Genomic DNA, 21294 nt, shown 5'->3' on the forward strand with positions numbered 1-21294 from the left:
AGTCCTTCTTCAAACATCACAAATCACAGAACCATTTATTCTGCTTCAGGAACAAGTCACAAGAATGTCTATAGGAATCCAGCTGAATGTTTCCCCTAAAGATTTGCCATCACCTGAGGCAGGCTTACCTGTCATAGTATGTCCAGGAGCTTTGCTCCTCCAAGTAACAATTTTTTTCTCATAGGTTCACAGGACTTTATGCTCTTGCATGGTTTCTTAGCAATTCTCAAGTGTTTCCGTAGCAATGTCTTACACTCAGAGGTTTTCCTCCTTGACTGCTTTCCACAACAGTTCCAGTCCAAGTAAACCAATACATCCAAAATGAAAATACTGCAGTGACTGGACCAACAGAAAGTGCTCCCAAGTTTCTCTCAAACAGCTCCATAGCTGTCAAAGCAAGGTGCTAGGCAAAGATTTGGACTAAGCTCCTGCTCAGCCCATGGAGCAGCACTGTGAAACTTTGCACCATTTTTAGCAATGTGGTGATTCTACAGTTGAGTCCTAAAATGTAATCCACGTCAGGAATGCAGGAAAGAATGTGATGTTAGCCAGAGCTTCAGCCTCCCCCTCCTCCAAACCAGTGCCCAGCAAAAAAGCAGAATTCCAACAAATCTATTGGACTCCTTACTTCCTTTCACACACATGAAAAGAAGAAATCTGTCTGACATTAGCCTTAGAGGACTTGAAATACATGTTGAGATTTTGCCATCATCTCACAGATACAATTCTATTTTACTATTGTCTTCTATTTCACTACTGTCTTCTATTTCAGAAAGTAAACTAAAAAATAAATAAAACCCAGTTTAGCTCATTTCTTAGAATTTCGCTCAAATCTGGAAGAACCTGTAAATTTACACTCTAAATGATATTAAAAGTAAGAAAAATGATATTAAAAACACACCAAGTGTTAATTCATACATGTTCTTATGGAGGGAAAATAATTAAATTTTGAATAAATTATTTGTAGAGGTTTTCAGCAGCAAGTAGAGATTTGGTTGTAAATGGTTTAGTGCTTTCAGTAGGTTTAGAAAAGCTTCATATATGCTCAATGTGAGCCGTTCAGAGTCCATGTAGGAAAAATGTGATATTGCTGGAGATGAACAGAGAAATGCATATTATACATCTCAACTAAAAACTCATAGCCAACCTGTTCCTGTTGCGTTAGAATACAATGATATAGCAGAGGCCACAGGCTGTGAGTAATCTGTACACTGATACAAACACAAAAATATGAGATAAAGAGAAAAATGAGTAATTTTTTGTTAAATGAGTGGATTGTAGCCCAGGGCATAGCGCATCAAAATAAAATTAACAAGGTGGTGTTATATAGGGAGCAAAATTTGAATCATTATTATTATTATTGATTCTAATACTCGATTCCAATGCTTTTAAAGTTTAAAAAAAAATCAAATGAAAGTAAAGATTGCCCATCCGTTTAAGGCACTCCCTCAGGACTTGAGAGCTGAAAAAAATGTCTGACCTTCAGTTTCAGATTTTCTCTTTTAAACACAGATGACAGTACTTCCCTAGATCATGGAGAGGGAAAGGTAGGAGGATGTTATGCTGAGTATAGCAACAATAAAGATTACAAACTGTATTTGTGGGCCGCATAACAGACAGAAATAATATATTAGAAAAGAAAAAAAGAAGATAAAAGAAGTATTGAAAGTGAAATGACAAATAAAACCAGCAAACAAACAAAATCTAATCATTTACTTCTACACCAGTTCCTCCTCTGTAGAAGAATCCACACTGAGGTATCAGGAACTGTGATAATAAGAATAATGTCATAATAAGAATAAATGTCATAGTAGGGATAAACTTTCAGCATCAGAACTGTCTCTGTGCAAACATCCCACATGGAGGGTGTTTACCAGCTTTTCTTCTAAACATTAACATCATAAGTGAAAAAAGCATAAGATTGGTTTTATTTTCCCTATCAGAAAACACATTAAGCACAAGAAAAAATAGCAGATAGAAATATTGTCTTCCTCAAAAAGAAGATAGTCATAAACATGGTTTAAAAGTTAAATCCTTTAATTTTCTTATTTGGAAGAGCTGTGAAACTAACTTCAGCTCAATACTCCTACAAGAATTTAAGTTGTCAAGTAGCAAAACAGGGGAAGTCTCATAGAGAAATGGAGATATCCGAAGCTTTTCCTTCTGATAATGGGACACAAGTATTAAATATCAGTAAAATCAAGTTCCACAGTAATTATGATGTTCACAATTCTTCATTACTCTGGAATTATCAGCTCAGCTGGTCTAATTCTCTCTTGTAGATTATCTACACATAAATGTAGATCAGTTATGTGTAAAACCTTTAATAGAAACACCCTGTATTTACGATGGCATGAGAACTGATCCCCATGTTCCCATAAACACTAAGTGAAGCCATTTGTTCACCTTCCCTATTATTTTATCTCTGAACCTGGCCCAAAACACAGGGATACTTCCATCAGTTTTGGCTGAATTTTGTAATTATCAAAGGACCAATAGCAGACTTGTCAAATAGAAGTCAAAAGAACCTGACCTCAGTTCCCAGAAAACTCACTGTATTAGGCACGTAAAAGCATTACTAAAATCCCAGGTTTAGGTCTTTTGGACTGCTTTTTCCTGACAGCATCATCTGGCATAAAAAACTGTGTACTTAGTATCAGACATTTTAAATGTACTTTCTTACTAAACCCTCTCCATGAGCTGTTTACAGTTTAATGTGAAACTACAGATATAAAACTGAGGATGAAGTGCTTACACAGAGAAATACTGCCCAACCTTTTACACCAGCTTCCGAGGATTTCCAACACAATGTTTTTTTTCTCCAACCTTGTTTTGTTTCCTGGATAATTTTTTTCAAATTTAATTTTTCTCTTCTGATTCCTAACATTTGCTGAATGAAGTTCTGCTGCACTAGTAGTCTCACTGTATCCTAATTAAATTAAGCAATGTTTTAGATGTTCGAATTCAAGAGAAAATCCCTAAATTTCATTTCCAGAAAAGAAGCAAAAATATTTTATTTCTAATATTTGCTGCCGTGCCTTGATGGGGAGGACTGAGTATATGACTGCTAATGCATCTCTAACATTCGTATAAAACACTGCAATAAAATGTGGGGTAAGATAATTTTTGTGACATCCTCTTTTAGATGTGAAATGAGATTTTCTTGATTTTTTTTTTTTTTTTTTTTTTTTTGCTTATATACAATCATAGGTAGCGTATTCTTTGGAATTACAGTGTTGAGAGGTACAATTAATGACAGTCTGGGATAAGTCGGACCACATCAATTAACACAAAAAGATTGGGAGTTTGCTGAAGAAAGAAATTTAGATGGAGAATTTCTTATTTTGAAATTGCTCCATTTCATTGACTGTTCTTTCCTAACTACACACAGCTGGATAAAAGTAATTTCGTTTCCATATTCAATTTAAACTTTAACAAGTGATTTCTGGGTGCTATTAATCTTATTTTTAAATTTTGTAAACATGATAGAATTTCAAAATCTATACAATTTTTCATTCTTTTAAAAGTAGCTTTTCTTCCCATGCAAGTGCAGAAAAGCACTTATTTAGAAGGAAGAGTTCTCCAATTAAAACATGCATCTTCAATCACAGGGATAAAGTAAATATCTGTGCTATCTAATCTTATTCTGGAAAGAGAATTGTATATGTACGTGCATAAAAGTGGCTGGAAGGAAGCTGAGTTTAGAGGAAGTTCACTTAATGTCTCATTTGATGAGTATAGTTCATATGAATTAGATGCCATTAATTTCCTTACCTAACAGGAGCTAGTTACTTGTGATTTCTGTAGTTGATTATTTGGCTTTCATTAAAAAAGGTTCACGATGTAAAAGAAGCTTTTGTTTGGGTTTTTTTCAGTCTTCTCCATTGTCTAAACAGTGGATTAATAATGAAAGGTAAAAAAGAATTAAATGTTTAAATTAAGTTTTCAATTTTAAAGGGCAAGCTACCGAAAAAGAGGGCTTAAATTTTTTCTGCTCTTTGCCACAGTATTTACAGAAATAAGGTGATTCTTCTCTTTAAATAGTGAGAAACACTTTAAACTTTAACATCTACAAATACATCCCCAGGGTGATGGCAAGAAAAGGGGACAGTTGAACTTCATGCAGCTTTTGTGTGTAATTCTGCAGCTGGACATGTGCAAATCAGGTGAAAAAATCACATCTCCTCACTATGTGGGGATAATCCAGTTTTCAGGAGCTCAGTGCAGTGGAGCTGAGCCACCTGTGAGCCAGGAAGGGCTACCAGAACAGGGATAGGAATTAGTCCTTTTCTCTGTGGATGCAAGAAGGGTAGAAATCTTTTCCATAGGTACCACTGCAGCTTTTCTATTGAAAGGCTAATTGATTTACATATTAGGATTCAATTATTTGGGCTCATTTGCCATAAAGGTAGGAGGATACCACACCAGAACACTCTCGGAACCTTGCATCTTTCCCTTATACTGAAAATTTTAACCCAAATGCATTTCTTCTGCTGCATCCAGAATGCACAATATACACAGGAGAGATGTACCCCTGTGAAATACACTCTGACTTCTGATGTCTTGCAGTTACTTCTTATATCTTGTTAAATAAGTTACTTCCATGAGTTCTTAGTTAGTAATTATTAGCTACACAACTCAGAAATGTCTAAATATAAATATGAGGAGTATTAGTACTGCAAGATTTATATACTTTAAATATAAATTTTAATTTTGATCTTAATTACATGTTCATCTTTCATGTCTTACAAATACAAACAAGTATATCAATGAAAAACTTATATTTGCCTCTGAAGATTTTTATTGCCTCTGGTGATAAGTAATGAAGAAGCAAAGTTTATTGAAAACAAGGACATTAGCATAGCCTGTCTATCATAGATGCTGTAAAGAAGAAACTTCCTACCTCATCTGAGAAGAGACAATTTAGTCAAAAGCCTTTGATATGCATGGAAAAGCAACAACATTTTATACATTTAGAATGTGCCCAGAGAAGTGAGTTGAAGGATTTACACTCATTTCAGTGGGCTTTGAAAGAAGTCCATTGATATGTTCATTAATAATGGCATTAGGTGGCAGCTTCAGGCTTATAAATCTGAATATTATTTTAAATTTAGTTCGTAATCAAAGAGTTATAAATTGAAAGTGCTACTTATCTGCTGCACAGAACCTAACAATCTCTAAGACCAATTCAGTAGAGCATATTAATTCTACAAATAGGAATTATCACATGTCTTCTGAAATAACCACATCACTGAATGGGTATGAGAAACAAAAACCAAACAAGTAAACTATTCTCTTGTTCCCTGAAGGTTTATTTTATAAATAAATTATCAAATTAAAATAATGCAATCCAAAGCAAATTAGAAATCTATGACCAGCTTGCTGTGCTCCTGTAAATACACTACAAAATCATCGGACAAGTTTTCTAACTAGAGAAAAACCTTCTAAATCACATTAACCAGAGCACAAAAGGGGGTGGCCTACATTTGCAGACTGAAGTTCCACACATATTCCAAGAGTCTTCTGAAATAATTATACTCTAACCACAAGCAGGAGTGCATTTAGCCAGATGGTTCTCAGAAGCGACTGAAAGTGCAGACAGAACTTTTCTTAATTCAATTTATTTGTATACCTAGTTGATCACAAACCAAAATATTTAACACAGCCCTTTGCTACAGAGTCTTTGGTAATTAAGTTCTTCACAGTCCCAACTCAGAGTGGTATCATGGGGTTTTTGTGCTTCCATAGGTATTCTACCACTGAAACAGGATCACTCAGAAAGAAAACATAAACATTGCCTGCTCAAAAGTCTTAATATAATCCAATATTCAAAGGCATGAATTTAGCAAAACTTTAGGCACAGCGTTACAATGATTCACAATAAATCTTGAAGCACTGGGAATATTGGTAGGAATCATACCAAGAGGTTTTGAATTCCACTACAACAGCATTGTAATTCAATGTATTATAAATAGACCGGGGATATATTAAAGAAATCAGGATCCTCTAATTGTTTCTCTCTCCTTAAGACAACTTAATACTGTCCAGGTTCCATTTTCATTATTTAGTTTCTACAACTGCATTTGCAGCATTATTTTTCCTTCCTTACAATAAACTCAAACAAAAAACTCAAAGAAGAAGCAGAAGCACGGAAACAAGATTTTCAAAACCAGATGTGACTACACTCAATTGGTTTTGAAAGTTAATCATCTTCTAAGTGTCCTATTTTAAAAAAAATTAGTTTTGTCTGGAAGAACACACCTATTGCAACTCGATGTAATGTTTCTGACATGTTTCTCAGAAGTTTCTTCAGTGTAATGTGATGCTGAAATAATGTCAACTTAAATGAAGGCTAATTGTGGCTCCTAAGTAATTTTGAGTTTAAGCAATGTGTTTTGTGGTTAGTTCCTCTCTATGAATTTAAAATAAATTTTAAATCAAAATTCCAATCTCTTTGCACCTGCAAAGATCTCAGGTACTTTTCCAAGGGGTTTCTCAAATTTAGGTGTCTCTGGGCCAGATTTTGTAAGAGATTTAGGCCTCTTGCTATTGCAACTATCCCTATGGTCATGTTTTCAAAAACACTTGAAGCATCTAAGACCCATTGACTCAGATGACATCTTAAACTATTTTGAAAAATGAGATAAATGTGTGTGACTCACATAACATTATCTTTAAAGTTTCCAATTAATTTGATCCTGATGTGGTTCTTCCCACAACTGACACTATGGCCATGGAATGTCCTTCTAAACGATGCTGCTGGCTCAAAGCCTTATATAGGTTCAAGAGCAGAGTGAACAGGTATTTGGAAGAGGGAAGGGGAATCTATTTGACTGATTCAAAACACACAAAGCCCATCAGGATCTGGAAATCCCTGGAAATTAGTCAGAGATAGAGATAATACTAGTGCAAAAGTATAATTTTTTCCTGTTCTTCCTCATTCCTGTGTCTGCATTTGTGATTACTCCTGAAATCAAATGGTTGGTTTGCTGGTTTTTCCCCTTTATGCCAAAGATCTTTCCATTTTTTTCCTCTGAGTTCTTTTGTAACAACTTTAGCTCTTCAAATACAGTACTGGATGACTTATTTTTATTAAGATTTGTTTTCCCTCTATGGAAATTAGTATCTGTGGATCAGCCTACTGTCTTTCCTTAACACAGAATCAGTTTCATCTGGTTTTCTGTCATGCAACACCAACTAGTGGACATGAGAACCTGGATCTATATGATGATCTGTACACCTCGGGCTTAGAACTGACAGGTCTTGGTCAAAACTTTAAGTTGTTCACTTTGAGTTTGACATAGGTAATAAACTTAGCACAAAATACTTTTCGACCACATCCTTACAGTAGCTTCTAAAGTATAACCATCAATATATTTTTGCTGTTTCAGGATATTAAAATAAAGATAAACATAAATAGAAATATATTGTTGAAGGACTGCTGGAGGAGTTGGGGTATTTAGATATCACTTTCTAGAATTCAGAAGCACTTGGAAGTTACCGAAGTGGCATGGACTGCATCCACTTACAAATTTTCAATTTCCTCCTTGGAGCATTAGCTTGATATGCCATAGCAAGGACAAGGTTTTTCTGCTCTAGAGTACCTTAAATGTCCTGCATTGAGGGCACATCCGCAGCCTGCAGTAAAGTGAAGCCTACAGCTTCAGCTCTGTCATGGACTCAACATATATAGACAGAATTCTGCATAAGACAAGCAGCTCACACAAGAGGATGAATGAATACAAGAGTGTACAGTAAAATGCACTTACAAGGCAACTCACACTCTCTCACCTTTCCTTCCCTATGCAAAAAAAAAAAAAAAAAAAAAAAAAAAAAAAAAAAAAAAAAAAAAAAAAAGTCAAGGACACATTATTGCTTTACTTATTAATTTAGTTTAGGAAGGAGTAACCCTCAGTTGTTTAACCAATTTGACAACTGTGCATCTGCCGTGACATGGCTAACACTGACAAAAACTAGCATTACTATGACTCTAAAAGCCTGAATAGGTACAGATGGCAAAAGTATTACCTAGTTTACCAACTAACCTTCTAAATCTCACAGTATCTTTTAACCATTTCCTATCTTCTAGCTGTCAATCAAAAACATTAAACAAATATCATATATCTCGAATTCTTGAACTGCAGAAAATTCACTCTTTCAAAACTGAGTCTGCGAATGTTATCATTTTGAACTGGAACCACAATCTCGGCCTTGGAAGTGGTGATGCCACCTGGTGTGTATGATCTGACTTTGAAAAGTGAGGAGCAGTGGTCTCCTTTAACAGATCACAGAAACATGGAATAGCTTGGCTTGAAAAGGATCTCAGAGATCATCCCATTCCAACTATAGCTCAGAAAAGAGCTTTTCTCAGTGGTTTTGAGTATAGTACAAATGGAAGAGGACAGGAAGAGGCAAAGTGGGAGAAGAACATAATCTTGCTATTAAGTTAACTGAACTTTAGCTATGAGTAGAGACTGACTGTGGTTTTTCCAGGTCAGTAGTGGGAGAATTTTCATCATGTCCCACTCTTAGCACCAAGTGTTGATATCTGTCTGATGGTGGGATATGTTTTCTGAGAGTATGCAGAGACACAAAGTGCCTTTGTCAATCACTGCTATCTTGAAAAGTGGCAGACCTTAACCTGATGGGATTAAGTATTTCTTTTTAGGAAAACCCTTATCCTTCAGAAGTGGGCACTCTGTCTTTGGCTGAAGTCTAAGAGGCACAAAATTACACTGTATAACCCCTGGGAGGGGAAAAAAGCAACAACAACAACAAAAAAAAACAGATAGGAGGGTCAATTCAATACATCCTGAAGTAGAAAACCTCTATTCTATACAGCCCCTAAGAAAACATCCACAGTCATCCTGCAACTCTTGCAGAATCCCAGCAATCCATAAGCAAATGTGTCCTGGCACCAGAGAAACAGAGAGAAGGTAAAACTTTCAATTAGAAGTCAACAGGCATGCTACAATTCTTATGGAATCTGGAAAAACTAAACCACAGAAGAGTTATGCCCATTTCATTTTCTTCACCTTTCTTAATAAGCCTGTTCTTTTGACGTCACCAATTGAGATTTGATGTCTGTAAATTTCTCCACATTTAGAACAACTTATTTGTGGAAGTCTACATAAATAACCTGTGTACACTACAACTGTCTTCTTAAATCTTGCACTCTGAGTCTGCCACCTGCAATTAGAAGATTTTGGTTTAGTATCTGTACTAAGGGTGTATTCCAGCTTTCAGGGAGAGCTACAATTGTCTACTAAACAGTTACACCAAAGATCAAATTCCATAATTAAATTTCAAACTACAGTCAACTATAAATAATTTTCTGATCTCAGGGTTTAGAACTGGGATCTTATGTCAACAGAATACTTTGGGGCCATATATCAATCCACAGTCTTTCCAAGTCAAAACAAATGCAAAAGATCTATCTTCACACATAGTAGTGTGTTTAAAAATGTCGGAAATGTCAACCACTTACATACTTTCATATTATCCCTAATTAATACAAATTGCATTTAATTTCACATTTAGTAAAACATATTGCTGCCCAAAATAAGGACTATAATTTTTATCAGCAATTATTATTACTGATGTATCAACACAATTATTTAAATTCAATGTATATAGAGGCAGAATCCATGCAAGCATTTACAGTTTTTGTTCCCTCTGTGTTTCTTCCCTAATTTTTGTGGCTTGGAGCTCCTCCAGATGCTGTCTCTGACTTTGTGGTTTTGTATTTGAGATCCCGTCTCCTGATTCATAGCATTCCTTGATTGACAAACAGATTCAGATATGAAAACAAACAGTTACCTGTGTGTAATCTGCGTCTGACAGCTGCACTGCTAAATTTCCCCTTCGTGGTGAAGCTACTGTTTCAGATTTGACTCCTTTCTTGGGTGTCTGAGTGACTAGCCATTCAGTAACTGGTGACATATGTGATCTCCACGCTGCAAGTTGCACTTCAGACTCACAGGATTTTCCTCTAGTCCCTCCCTCTTCATAAACCAAATTATTTTAAAAGAACATTGGGTTTTGTATTTCCAAACTGCTGTGCCTCCTAATTGAATGCAGAACACTTTCAAACTATTTTTCATTAGAGGCCCACTTTTTTTTTCTGATTTTAATGCACAATATAATACCTTCATTGGAAGATTAAAATTATTTTACTAGAAGTAAAACTCGTTATTATATGCTTTTTTAGTGGTTTTGTGTTGTATAATGTAGGGTGAATTATGTAAAACATACCAAACAGGATACTCTGCAAGCTGCTACTTGCATGCTGCAAACAATCACAGTTTCACTGATAGACTGGGACTTAGCATCTTAAAATTCCTGTGGAAATCAAGTGCATTTTAAGTATTGGGTTTGATTATTTAATCAGACAACTTGCATTTTGCCCTGGCTAATTTGGAAGGCTGATAATATTTTACTCATAAAGTAATTGTGCACCTGTTGTGATGGAAACCTGTTCAAACAAATCTTAATAGACATGAAGATTCATTCCCAACATGAGTGTGTTAGCCTCTCATTACTTCTATCTATGGGGCAACAAATTTTAAGTAGCTATTGAACAGGTCTCAGCTAAATCTTGGATAACTCTGAGAACATTTATGACAATATGTCTAATATTAAACTTTGTTAAAGTATGTCAGTACAGATTAAGGTAAACATTAGAATATGTGGGGTAAACTAACTGCAATTTAAAGCAAAAATAGTAAGAAAGATATGTTCATAATAACATGGTTTCAGTGTGAGAGTTAATGAAACAGACCAAGTTTTGATCAAGCTGCCTGGCTATAAATCTATTAATATTATTATCACAGACAGTAATACATGCAATGAATTCACAGGGAAGGATACATCCTTCATAGATTTGTGTTTTCTCAGTTCAGACAAATTTCTGTGGAAATTATTTTAATACATCTATTTCCTTTAAAAATCATATCTTGGTATTAATTGATTGGTGGGACTTCATTTTATAGTGTTTTTGAAAATTTTGTCCATTGGCAAATCATGCCAGAGGAAAAAAAAAATTGGTTGGGATAGAAAATAAATAAATTATTTGCTTTAATCTAACATAAATATTGGAGGGAAAAACAGAAGGGACATAGTGAATTGATATCAATTCACTCTCCAAGTAAGGGGACAGTATTGTGAATGACCTTACTGGAGCAGGGGGATCATGATTAGCCTGAAATCACTTTAATGTTGGCAGAAGGAGGTGAAAACAAGGAAAATGAGCCCAGTTTGGCTAGATTTGCCCTTTGGCAGAAAACTGTCAGATGTCATTGGTCAGATCCTAAGTGAGGTGACACAGTTAAACAAATCAAGATATCTTGAAAAAAACACTGATAATTAACCTCTCCTGAAAGGTCAACTTGTTTAGAGGGGACAAGGACAACCTTTCTTGTATTTCTTCTCCTATTCCTCATTGAGCTTGGGCTTTTGAGGCAGTGGCTGGGTCAGGTTGCACTTTATGTTCTTGCTACTCTCAGTTGCAGGGGAGTTACTAAATGTGCTCCTACCTCATTTTTTTTCTCAATACTTATGCTATGTGCCTTGAGTCTTAAAGATGACATTTCTGACCTCAGGGTCCACAGTTTAGGTTCCCACTAAGGTATTTTTATGTATCTCTTAAGAAAAAAAAGAGACTCTGATATCTCTGGTATCATCAGGACATCCTCATTACCACACGATAGCCACACATCAAGATCCCACTTCAAGACACAACTTTCTGTTCAGAAATGGAGTTTAAAACCACTGAAAGTGAAAAGGGTCGCCACAAATGTTCTTGTTATTCGATGCCAAAATTTGACATTGCTCATAAAGTGATATTTTATACAAGGGGTTTCTTTCCAAATTAAGGATAGAAGGCTGAGGAGAGTGGCCAAAGTGCAGAACAGCTTTCAAATATAGAACAAATAAATATATTTTTACTTTTCAAACTGGAAAAGTGACAGAGTGTAGTATAACAGAGGAAATTAACAGAGAACTGTTCGTTCTAAGAATGTTCATTCTAAGATCTAGGGGACACCTGCAAGGTACTAGGTGCAAATATACACCATATTGCTAACTGCTGAGCTTTCTCCCCACAGACTTTGCTGCTGTGTGTTAAAGGGTTCAAAAGTGATTGGACATGTTCATAGAAGATAATTCTATCAAGGGTCATTAAACCCAAATTACCACCTCAGAATCAAGCAAGCCATTAATCATATTTCGTGGGAAATTGGAAGAGTATGCTGAGGAAATATTAGTGTATGTTTGCCCTTTGCTTACACTCTTCCACAGGTTGAACAGTGTCCAGGGAGAGAATGGTGCAGGACATTATATGGCACTAAAAGTTCCCTGAATATGAAACACCAATAACAAAAGACTGATAAAAGTATATGTGAAGGTTTCCACAGCATCCAAATTGACCAGAAGATTTCAGTCCTTTCAGTACTGGGCCTATTTGTATTTTTCTAAATAAACGCTGACATTCATCAATTTGTTAGAATTTGACTTTGTAAGTCCACGGCAACAAAAAGTCAAAAGCACTGAAGCATGATGCACAGGAGCTTCCTCTTCTGTTTTAGCAGTGCAAACTCCTGCGTATACACTTTCCTTTCCATAAGAGGTTGTATATTTGTCTTCAGTAAGAGTTTTATTTTGTTAAAGGTAAGAAAATGCATTGGCAACTAAGCTGGGACCAGAGTCAAAAGAAAATTTGCCACTGACTTCTACTTTCAGTGGAGAAGGTGCTAAGTTCCAAGCAGTAATACATTCTTCAACATAGAAGCCTTTCTCCTGCAGTTAAAGGCTCTGTATTTATTACAGAAAGCCATGACTGATATACTGAAAATCAATATGCATATATACACCACCAAAAGAACCTCCTAACAGAGGAAAATGGCAAAATTTTTTTTGTGGAAAAAGTGGAGAAAACCAACTTGTAATTTTTAGTTTATAATCAACCTCTTTTCTGAAAAAAAAAAAAAAAATTGGATGGCTGTTGAAAATAAACATATTTTAATACCGTACATTTTCTTGTCACTAATTGCAAAAATAAAGAATGGATCACATTCCAGAAGGCAGTCTGTTCTAATGTGCAAACAAATGTAGTGCTGTTTCAGTTCCTTATTATTAGCATCATTATCCATCTTGCTGCTTTTTCCCCATGAACAGTTGATACTATTCCTTACTACGTTATTTGGGACACATTTACAAAACCCAGAATATAAGTGGGTTGTTATATTTATTTCAGTGTAGAACAGAGTTCATACATTGACCTCTGAATAGTTAAGCTTAGAAATGTACACTGATAAGGTAAAAAGCATATAGATTTCTGTGATTGTGGTAAGTAAAAAATTCATTGTGTGCCTGGAACTAAAGGGCATGCATCCTGCTTGATGTTTTTTTATAAAATATATTCAACAATGTGGAAAACTTGATTTATGTGAAAGGTTGATTACAGTGTAATTTATAGTTCTGGAGGTTTAACAACCAGAAATGGTAATAGTCATTAACTTTTAACATTGGAAGTAGGCATGATTGTGAGAGCTGGCACTGAAATACAACCCTCACACCAAAAGACTAGAACACCAAAACTGTTTGGTTTCTTTTAATGTGGCAAACACAGCTTCAATCCTACCAAGGCTTATTTCTACATAATTTAAACACTAGCACTATGTACAGTGAGCAGTCCAATCTCTTCCACAGAACTACCCTCTGTCTGTACAGGTGGGGGTATGTCTGTTTAAATCCAGAACCTGAAGAAACATATTTCATATTTTAAAATAAGTCAAGAAGACATACGACAATATGGTTGAATGTGTTTCACAGTGGTGATTGGTCTAATTGTGCTGGTATCTTGACCATAACAAAGAGATACAATGGGGTACCAAATACCAAAGCTTGGTAAGCGCAACCAAAATATTTTTATTTTTGGATTTCATTACCTTCTTCAAGCAAATTTGACTAAAGGGCATGCAAACATTAGCTGCTGAAAGTGCTTATGAAATATTCAGGCATTCAAATGTCTTAATTTAGAAGGTCTGGTTAGACCTGGAAGCACAGCCCTTGTACCGTATTACACAGAGTACTAGTGGTTGGAGAAATGGCAAAACAAAAGTACTGCTCTGATCTGGAGAGCTGAGACACAAAGCTAAATACATCACTTCATTGGATCATGGCAATAAATTCATTATGAGAAACCTTTATAGCCTGTGGTACATTCCTAATCAGGACCAATTTCTTGAGGATTTGGATGTAGGGGTTCTGGGCTGTGCTGTTTTGTTGAATGTTTCCATTGGTTTCACTAATTGGAACCAGTTGATTCTTTTTCCTGTGTATTGATTTTTTAAATCGGAGCAGTTAACAATGATTCTAATGTATCATAACACTTTAGACCTTAATCATATAGTGGGGCTTCTGCTTGTAGCTTTTGTTTGAGTTTTAATTAAGAAGACCTTGTGTCTCAAAGCCTGAGCTGGGTTTTTAATTGCTAGTATGTATATCACACAGACTTCAAAAGAAATAAAATATGTTTATAACAGAGAGCACAAAGGAGAGCTTTGAAATGTCTATAGCCATACAAAGTGACATAATTAAAAACCTCTGAGTGCCTCTGTGATATAAGACTTATATATATTTATTTATACATATTTATGAGGCAGATTGTTATATACCCTTAGACTTCATGAGAAAGAATTTTCAGCAATTATACTGAAAAATAATTACTACAAATTCAGACTACGGTGTTGATCAGAGCTAAAGAAAAACAGGTTCATTTTCCTGAAAATGGACTTCCCATTTGATGTAGTGCAGCAAGAAACACCTGAAAGCTTATCTGTGAAGACAAATTTTATAGAATAGAAGCAAAAATAACATTTTTAAATGTTTTGTAAATCATGCATGTTTTTAAAAAAAAAAATTAATTCACTGTAAAAACCACAACTTTCTCAAGGATTCATTCATGCACAACTCTTTCCAAGACTATTCCAGAAATGGAGAGTGTTAAATTACTGGATCCAAACAGTTGTTCCTCACTGCCCTCTTCCAGTCATTAATACACACAAAAAATGCTCCTAGAAAAACACCTCCTCGCATCTCTCCTGTTCTCCTAGCAGGCACAAATATCCTTTCCAAAATTGTTTGCAGATTTCTCACAAGAAGGCTATCAAGTGGGTGAATTTGCTTCATTATACTAAATTCAACTCTTCCTAGGAAACAGGAATACTGCCTCCCACCTACCCAAATATTTTGAGGCCATTAAATGTGCACATGTCACACAAAACACGGGGTTTAGACTCTTATTACTAAAGCAACAAATATAAAAGGGGACGGGGTAAGCACGGGAAGCATAATGGAAACAGCCCTCTGTGTTGGACAAAGCCATGGACATCAATCACTCACCTCCCCAAAATAGAGCCTACTGTACAAAGACAGCATGTGACATTCAAGTCACAATGCCTATAAATACAGAGAGTCCCAGTTGTAAACAGCACCAATGGAAGGCAGAGGAGTAACCTGCAGCACAGTAGCTGCTGACCCGGGAGTCACTCTCCTCTAAGGCTGCTAGACCAATTCTGACCCTTTCACGATAACATCATTGCTTAAGTTACTTAAAGACTGACCTTTCTTATTTGATCTTCAAAGACTCTGCATGCTGAGAAAGACCATTGCGGGCTATTTCAGTAGGACAACTGCCTGATGCATGCAAGACCGTGCTATTCCAGAGATTTATATTTGGAACAGAAACAGAAAACTTAAAACAGACTCTGTATAGTGATAAATGATGCTACTCTGCCTAGCTGTGGCTGCTGAAGAAAAACTAGATAACCAAGCAACAGAAATACACGCAGTGAGGCAGGGTGAGGACAGAGCCCTGTGCGCCCAAATATCTGGAAATAAAGAAAAGAGCCCTGCCTCACTTTGTTTATTCAGTTGTGTAATAACAACAATTAGAATGAAAAGTATTTCCTGTTCTTAATTTTTATACAAAGGAAACCAAATACTGCAAAAGCCAGATGTAAGCCTAACAAATTGCTTGTATACCTTAAATAAATTTATTTGCATGCACACCCTGGCAAATAGCATACAACCAAGTGATTTGCAAAGACAGTTGGGGTTTTTTTTTCCAGGTGAGCAAGGCATTTAACTCAGATCAACTGCTTCAGAGACCTTTGAAAATTTGACCTATGTGTTTCATTTACAAACATATCAAATGAACAAGAAGACTTATTTAACCACTGGAATTTGGCTACAAAGCATTCTGCCAGATTTTCCTCAGTTTCATGCAACCTCCCTGAAGTCAATGGCTTGTTTGGCTGGAATTCAAGGAAGAATCTGGACCATTATCAATAACTGAAATCCTAATAAAGAAACTCAGAAAAAAGCAATTTTACAAGTGAAGCACACTGTGCAAGAGTAATTGTGAACAGGAACAATCCCACACTGAGAAAAATGAATTATTCACTGTTTGTTACTTTTGTATTGGCCTCTATTGTCTGAATTAATAGATATAGTTTATAATTATATCTTGATTAACACTATTGTGTTCTAAATATAGAAGGTAAAGCAAGAAAATACCGTTTTTATTTGTTTCTCTCAGCCAATTATCTTTTCTTCTTGTCTGTGTGCTTCCCAAACATGAATAGAAACAGTTTGTGTCAGTGGTACATTTTTTTTCCTGCTTTCATCCTTTTTTCTGGCACTGATTCTTAGTGAGCTGCCTTCCCACAACCAAGATGCTAGTCTTTCACTGAAGGGGGAGGGCTATGGTTGTGCAGACACAGAGGAAGAATATGTGCTCAGGTTATCCTTAGTGAGAACAACTCTTTCTCTCTAAAATAAACAACTCCCAGTAACAGTCAGTGCAAAGAGCAGCTCCTCACAGGACCACACCTTCCTTTCTTATAATCAAGATTTTATTTTTCCCCCCTAATGAACTCATTTATTTATTTTTACCACATCACTTCATGTCTTTAAGTTAGGTTCAGTAATATGAGCAGAAATTTTGCACAAAGGCAACTTAATAAAATTATTTAGAATCTAATGGAAATTAAGGAAAAATATATTTGACCTCCCAAAGACAACAGATTTTCAAATGTAGTTCTTTCACACCTCAGAATGCCCTGCCAGCTACCGTGCTGGAAATTCAGTCCTGAAAATGAACTTCATGATTGTGGAATCTGCCACCTTGAACAATGAAAGGATTTATTTTAAAGTATGCTTTCCCCTACTTTGTTTTGTTTTGTTCATGTAATCAGGTTTTCATGCTGCCATGTGCTAGATTGTTATTTGATTGTGGGGTTTTCTTTTTTCCTTTCTCAGCTGATTTAAGGTACACGAATGCCAGTAGGAGTTAATAGCAGACTATTGGGTTAATCTTGGGTTGTATTGGCTCAGAGGTAACCATTCTGGAGACAGTGGTTAGGCCATGGGTTTGGAAGCCCAAAGGAAAGGATTCCCACTTCAGACCTGTTCCTACTCCAGCTATGAAACCCTGCACCTACTTTTCTTCATCTATAAAATGACACTAATGCCTTTGTTGAGAGGTTTGAAGTGCAAAGCACAACAAAACAGCAACCATAATTTGTCTTCCATGTTGATTCTATTTTTAAAAAATTAAACGCAGCTGCAGTAGCGAAGATTCAGCATTGCATCTTGCTGGAAGCCAACTAGCAGCATGGATGAATATTGCAGATATTATGACAACTTAAGGACAGGTTACAAAGGAAATGGGCTGTGGATACTAACTGAGGGACTAGCAACACATAAATCTGCTGAGCCTAATCTGATGATCCTTTTTGTACAGCTAATCGGCTGTTCCCCTGGAAAAGGTACTTGAGAATTCTTCCAAATCGGAATGAGAGAGCTTTGTAGGTAGATGAGAAAAGGATGAGAGGCAAGAACTCTACCCACTCACTCTGCAGAGAACATACATGCTAAGAAAATAGGAGGAACATCATAAATCCAGAAAAACAAACCTTTCTTTTTCAATAAATGAGATGTCATTAGAAAGCATTTTGTGCCATGTGAAAGAATAAAGAACATTATTCTGCATTGTTAGAGATGCCACCTCTTTTAAATTCGATCCGCTAATAGCATTCAAGTAGTTTCTATTTAAAGACTAAGTAGCTATATTTTGCAATTAATAGACAATAATAATTCAACTAGCATTCAATGTTTTCCATACTATTAACAGACAATATGGCTTTAAATAGACTGTGATTTCAAGACTTTTTTTTTTTTTTGGATTTTATTGCAGTCAATTTTAACATGTTCCTGCAAAATTGTATGCTATGTTCAGTCACTGATATTACTATGGGATTTCTTACCTGCCTAACATATATACATTGTCATAATTCTACGAGAAAAATCAGGAGGATCCAACAGATTTTTGGTCCTGAAGGAACCAATTATAACTTACTTATTAAAGACAGCCAATCTTTCATCTACTTGTATAATAAAAAAAAATCAGAACTATCCTGAATTTCCCCAGCAGAAATTTAAATCCCTAAGCATCAATTTTCATTAAATAGAATAAATATATATATATTTACATTAAATAATTTTACAGAAAAAATTTATTAATATGATGAACATTGATGAACATGGCTCTGTTTGCACACCTTTATAGCTGCAGTTTAAAAAAATTATACAAATGACGAGAAATAAATCTTGGGTACTTTGTGTACTCCTCAAACATGCCTTATGACCCCTTCTCACAACACAAAAAAAGAGCACATATTAAGCAACATAATTTATTACTTAATCAATAATACTGAATTTCTTCTCACTAAGGAAATGCACGGAAGAATTGATGAGTGGGGAAAAAACACTTTAAGTTTTCTACTTAGTACTTAATTGTCAAGAGAATTCCACTTTTCCTAGGATGCTGGCTCAAGAAATAATGAGAATACTGGAAATCATTGCCTACATACACAACAAATTTTGCGCTGATTTTGGTAAGTCCCAAATTTTATCCAGACCTTCTCTATCCCTGCATAAGGGGATTAATAGAAACTTTTTTTTTTTTAATTTTGAATCAAAGATTTAGAATAGCAACGACACAATTACCACCTTTTATAATCTGAAAGCTATTTCTAACACACAGTTTGTGGAAGTGGGAAGAAGCAGTACCAAGTGCTGGTACCTCTGCACCTCTTCCTCTTCCTCTGCTCAGAGGTATATGACTGATGTCAGTGAGCTGATGTAACTAACCTGGTGTTTTGTGATGACATCCCTGATACTGCCTATAACAGATTGTGAAAAACTCGATTTCTTTGGCACACTCATCCGTCATTGCAAAGATAAACATTAAAAACCAGGGTGAGCTGACTGGAAAGAATAGCTGTCACCCTCTAGTCATGACAGCTATTTCTATTATTTTTTCTGAACTTTCAAAAATCCTCAATCTCCTTCTTGAAATATCTGCAAACGTTTAAAATTTGATCTAGTGAGATACCTTTAATGTCTCCAAGGAGATCACTCGTGTTTAATTTTTCCATCTTCTCCTTCCAGTCTTTAGAAAGTAGCTTTTCCATACAGGATGAATCTATTTTAAAAAAAGAAAAAGAATTATCAAACATATTCTTACAGGCAAACCGGTGCCACCTCCATTTTAACACTGTTCTCCCAGTACCAGTCAAACCATAGCTTAGAAAGGAAATGAACCTGCAGCCAAACTGAGTTCTTATTTAACTACATTTTAAATCCAAAGTAATTCCCCTGAGGTTAATGAAGTTACTATGGATTTAACAAGGGTCTAATTGAAAGAAAAACTTCGGTGAGTACTTATGCATGCTAACTGCCAATTTACATGCATAGATTGCCAACGTATATACGAATTCTGTCTTTTTCATTTGAGAATGATTGTACACTCGAAATTATACATGAAGATTTAGTAGCTTTTTTTGGAAATTTGGCACACAGTGACATCTGAAACCCATTTTTATACCCATGTCAGTGCAAGAGTTATTCATATAATGTCTCCATGGAATTCATGAAAGCACTCTACATATTCGATGTTCACAGTATCAGGAATTTTCTCAGTACTCTATAAACAACACGCAATGATTAGAAGATAGGCTTTCGTCACAGGAACTTCAGAATACATTTCAAGGCTTTGCCCCAGTCCGGGAGGCCTTCTGTGGGCAAAACTCTCACTGAAGTCATTACACTTTGGAGATAGTAAAAGATTGGCCCTAGTAAGCTTCCTATGATCAGACCCCAATCCCGCTACAAAATTTCATATGTAGCATAACAGACTTCAATAAATTCTAAGGGTTTTTTTCAGTTCCTAAATTAAACTAATTGGCTCCAATGCCTAAATTATAGATAACCTTGCAGATACCTAGAAAAGGTGATTTTTAAGATAGAAGTTCTGATGAAGGGAGCACACAAGTCTGCAAATTCTCCTGGAGGGAGCCAACAAGAAGGATGAAGAGAGACTATTTACGAGAGAATGTAGTGACAGGTTAAGGGCGAATGGCTTCAAACTGAAACAGAGTAGGTTTAGATCAGATATGAGGAGAAAATTCTTTCCTGTGAGGGTGGTGAGGCACTGGATGAGTTGCCCAGACTAGATGTGCATGCCCCATCCCTGGCAGTATTCAAGGCCAGGTTGGATGGGGCTCTAAGCAGCCTGCTCTAGTGGGAGGTGTCCCTGCCAATGGCAGGGAGTTGGAATAAAATGATCTTTAAGGTCTCTTCCACTCCAGGCCATTCTATGATTCTCTGGTTGATGTGATGTGGGTTTTTATGACTTTCAAGAAGCTCAGTTCAGATTTCTCAACAATTATCAAGAAACCTTCACAAACAACTCAACACTTATTTTTCCTTCCTAGTTAGTAATAACAAAATCACTGTTAAACTTTGTGTGCTTATTTTCACCTGCAGGTAGAATCACCAACAACGTCTCTGCTAAACTCCATGGAAGTCCTTAGGCCCAGTTTGCAAAATATCAAAACCATTGCCTACATGTAATTTCTACATCTTATTTGTTCCCAAAACAAATTGTTGCAAGCGGTCTTTGTTGGAAGGCCACACTTCACCCTGAGGAGTGCTGAGCACAGTGTTCCTTGATGCATGCATCTTCTCTTCCTAGAAACTCATTGCAAGGGGACACTTGTTTCAGAAGACCAATTTGCACAATGTTTTCTAAGTAGCTATTAGTATGTCAAATTTCAATTATTTTTGGGCCAGTCCCACTCCAGTCACAAATTACCAATGGGTTGCATGAGAAGGCAGAATTCAGTCTAACTTAACTTCCATTAAATTACTGGCAGATTAAGGTCAAAC

At 35.9% G+C, this 21294-nt stretch overlaps 1 protein-coding gene across 8 annotated transcripts in view; it reads right to left on the reverse strand.

The window, feature by feature from the left end:
• Positions 1–21294, reverse strand: part of SOX6 (SRY-box transcription factor 6) — a 368657-nt gene that overhangs the window by 153367 nt on the left and 193996 nt on the right. For all 8 annotated transcript variants that reach the window (XM_066187620.1, XM_066187618.1, XM_066187619.1 and 5 more), the window contains one exon: positions 19460–19549. In XM_066187620.1, coding sequence (XP_066043717.1) covers positions 19460–19549 — 90 coding nt within the window. The remainder of the gene's footprint in view (positions 1–19459; positions 19550–21294) is intronic.

Source organism: Chamaea fasciata, unplaced genomic scaffold (assembly GCF_029207755.1).
Source record: "Chamaea fasciata isolate MVZ Bird 193981 ecotype frontalis unplaced genomic scaffold, bChaFas1.0.hap1 SCAF_7, whole genome shotgun sequence".
Taxonomy (NCBI): domain Eukaryota; kingdom Metazoa; phylum Chordata; class Aves; order Passeriformes; family Sylviidae; genus Chamaea; species Chamaea fasciata.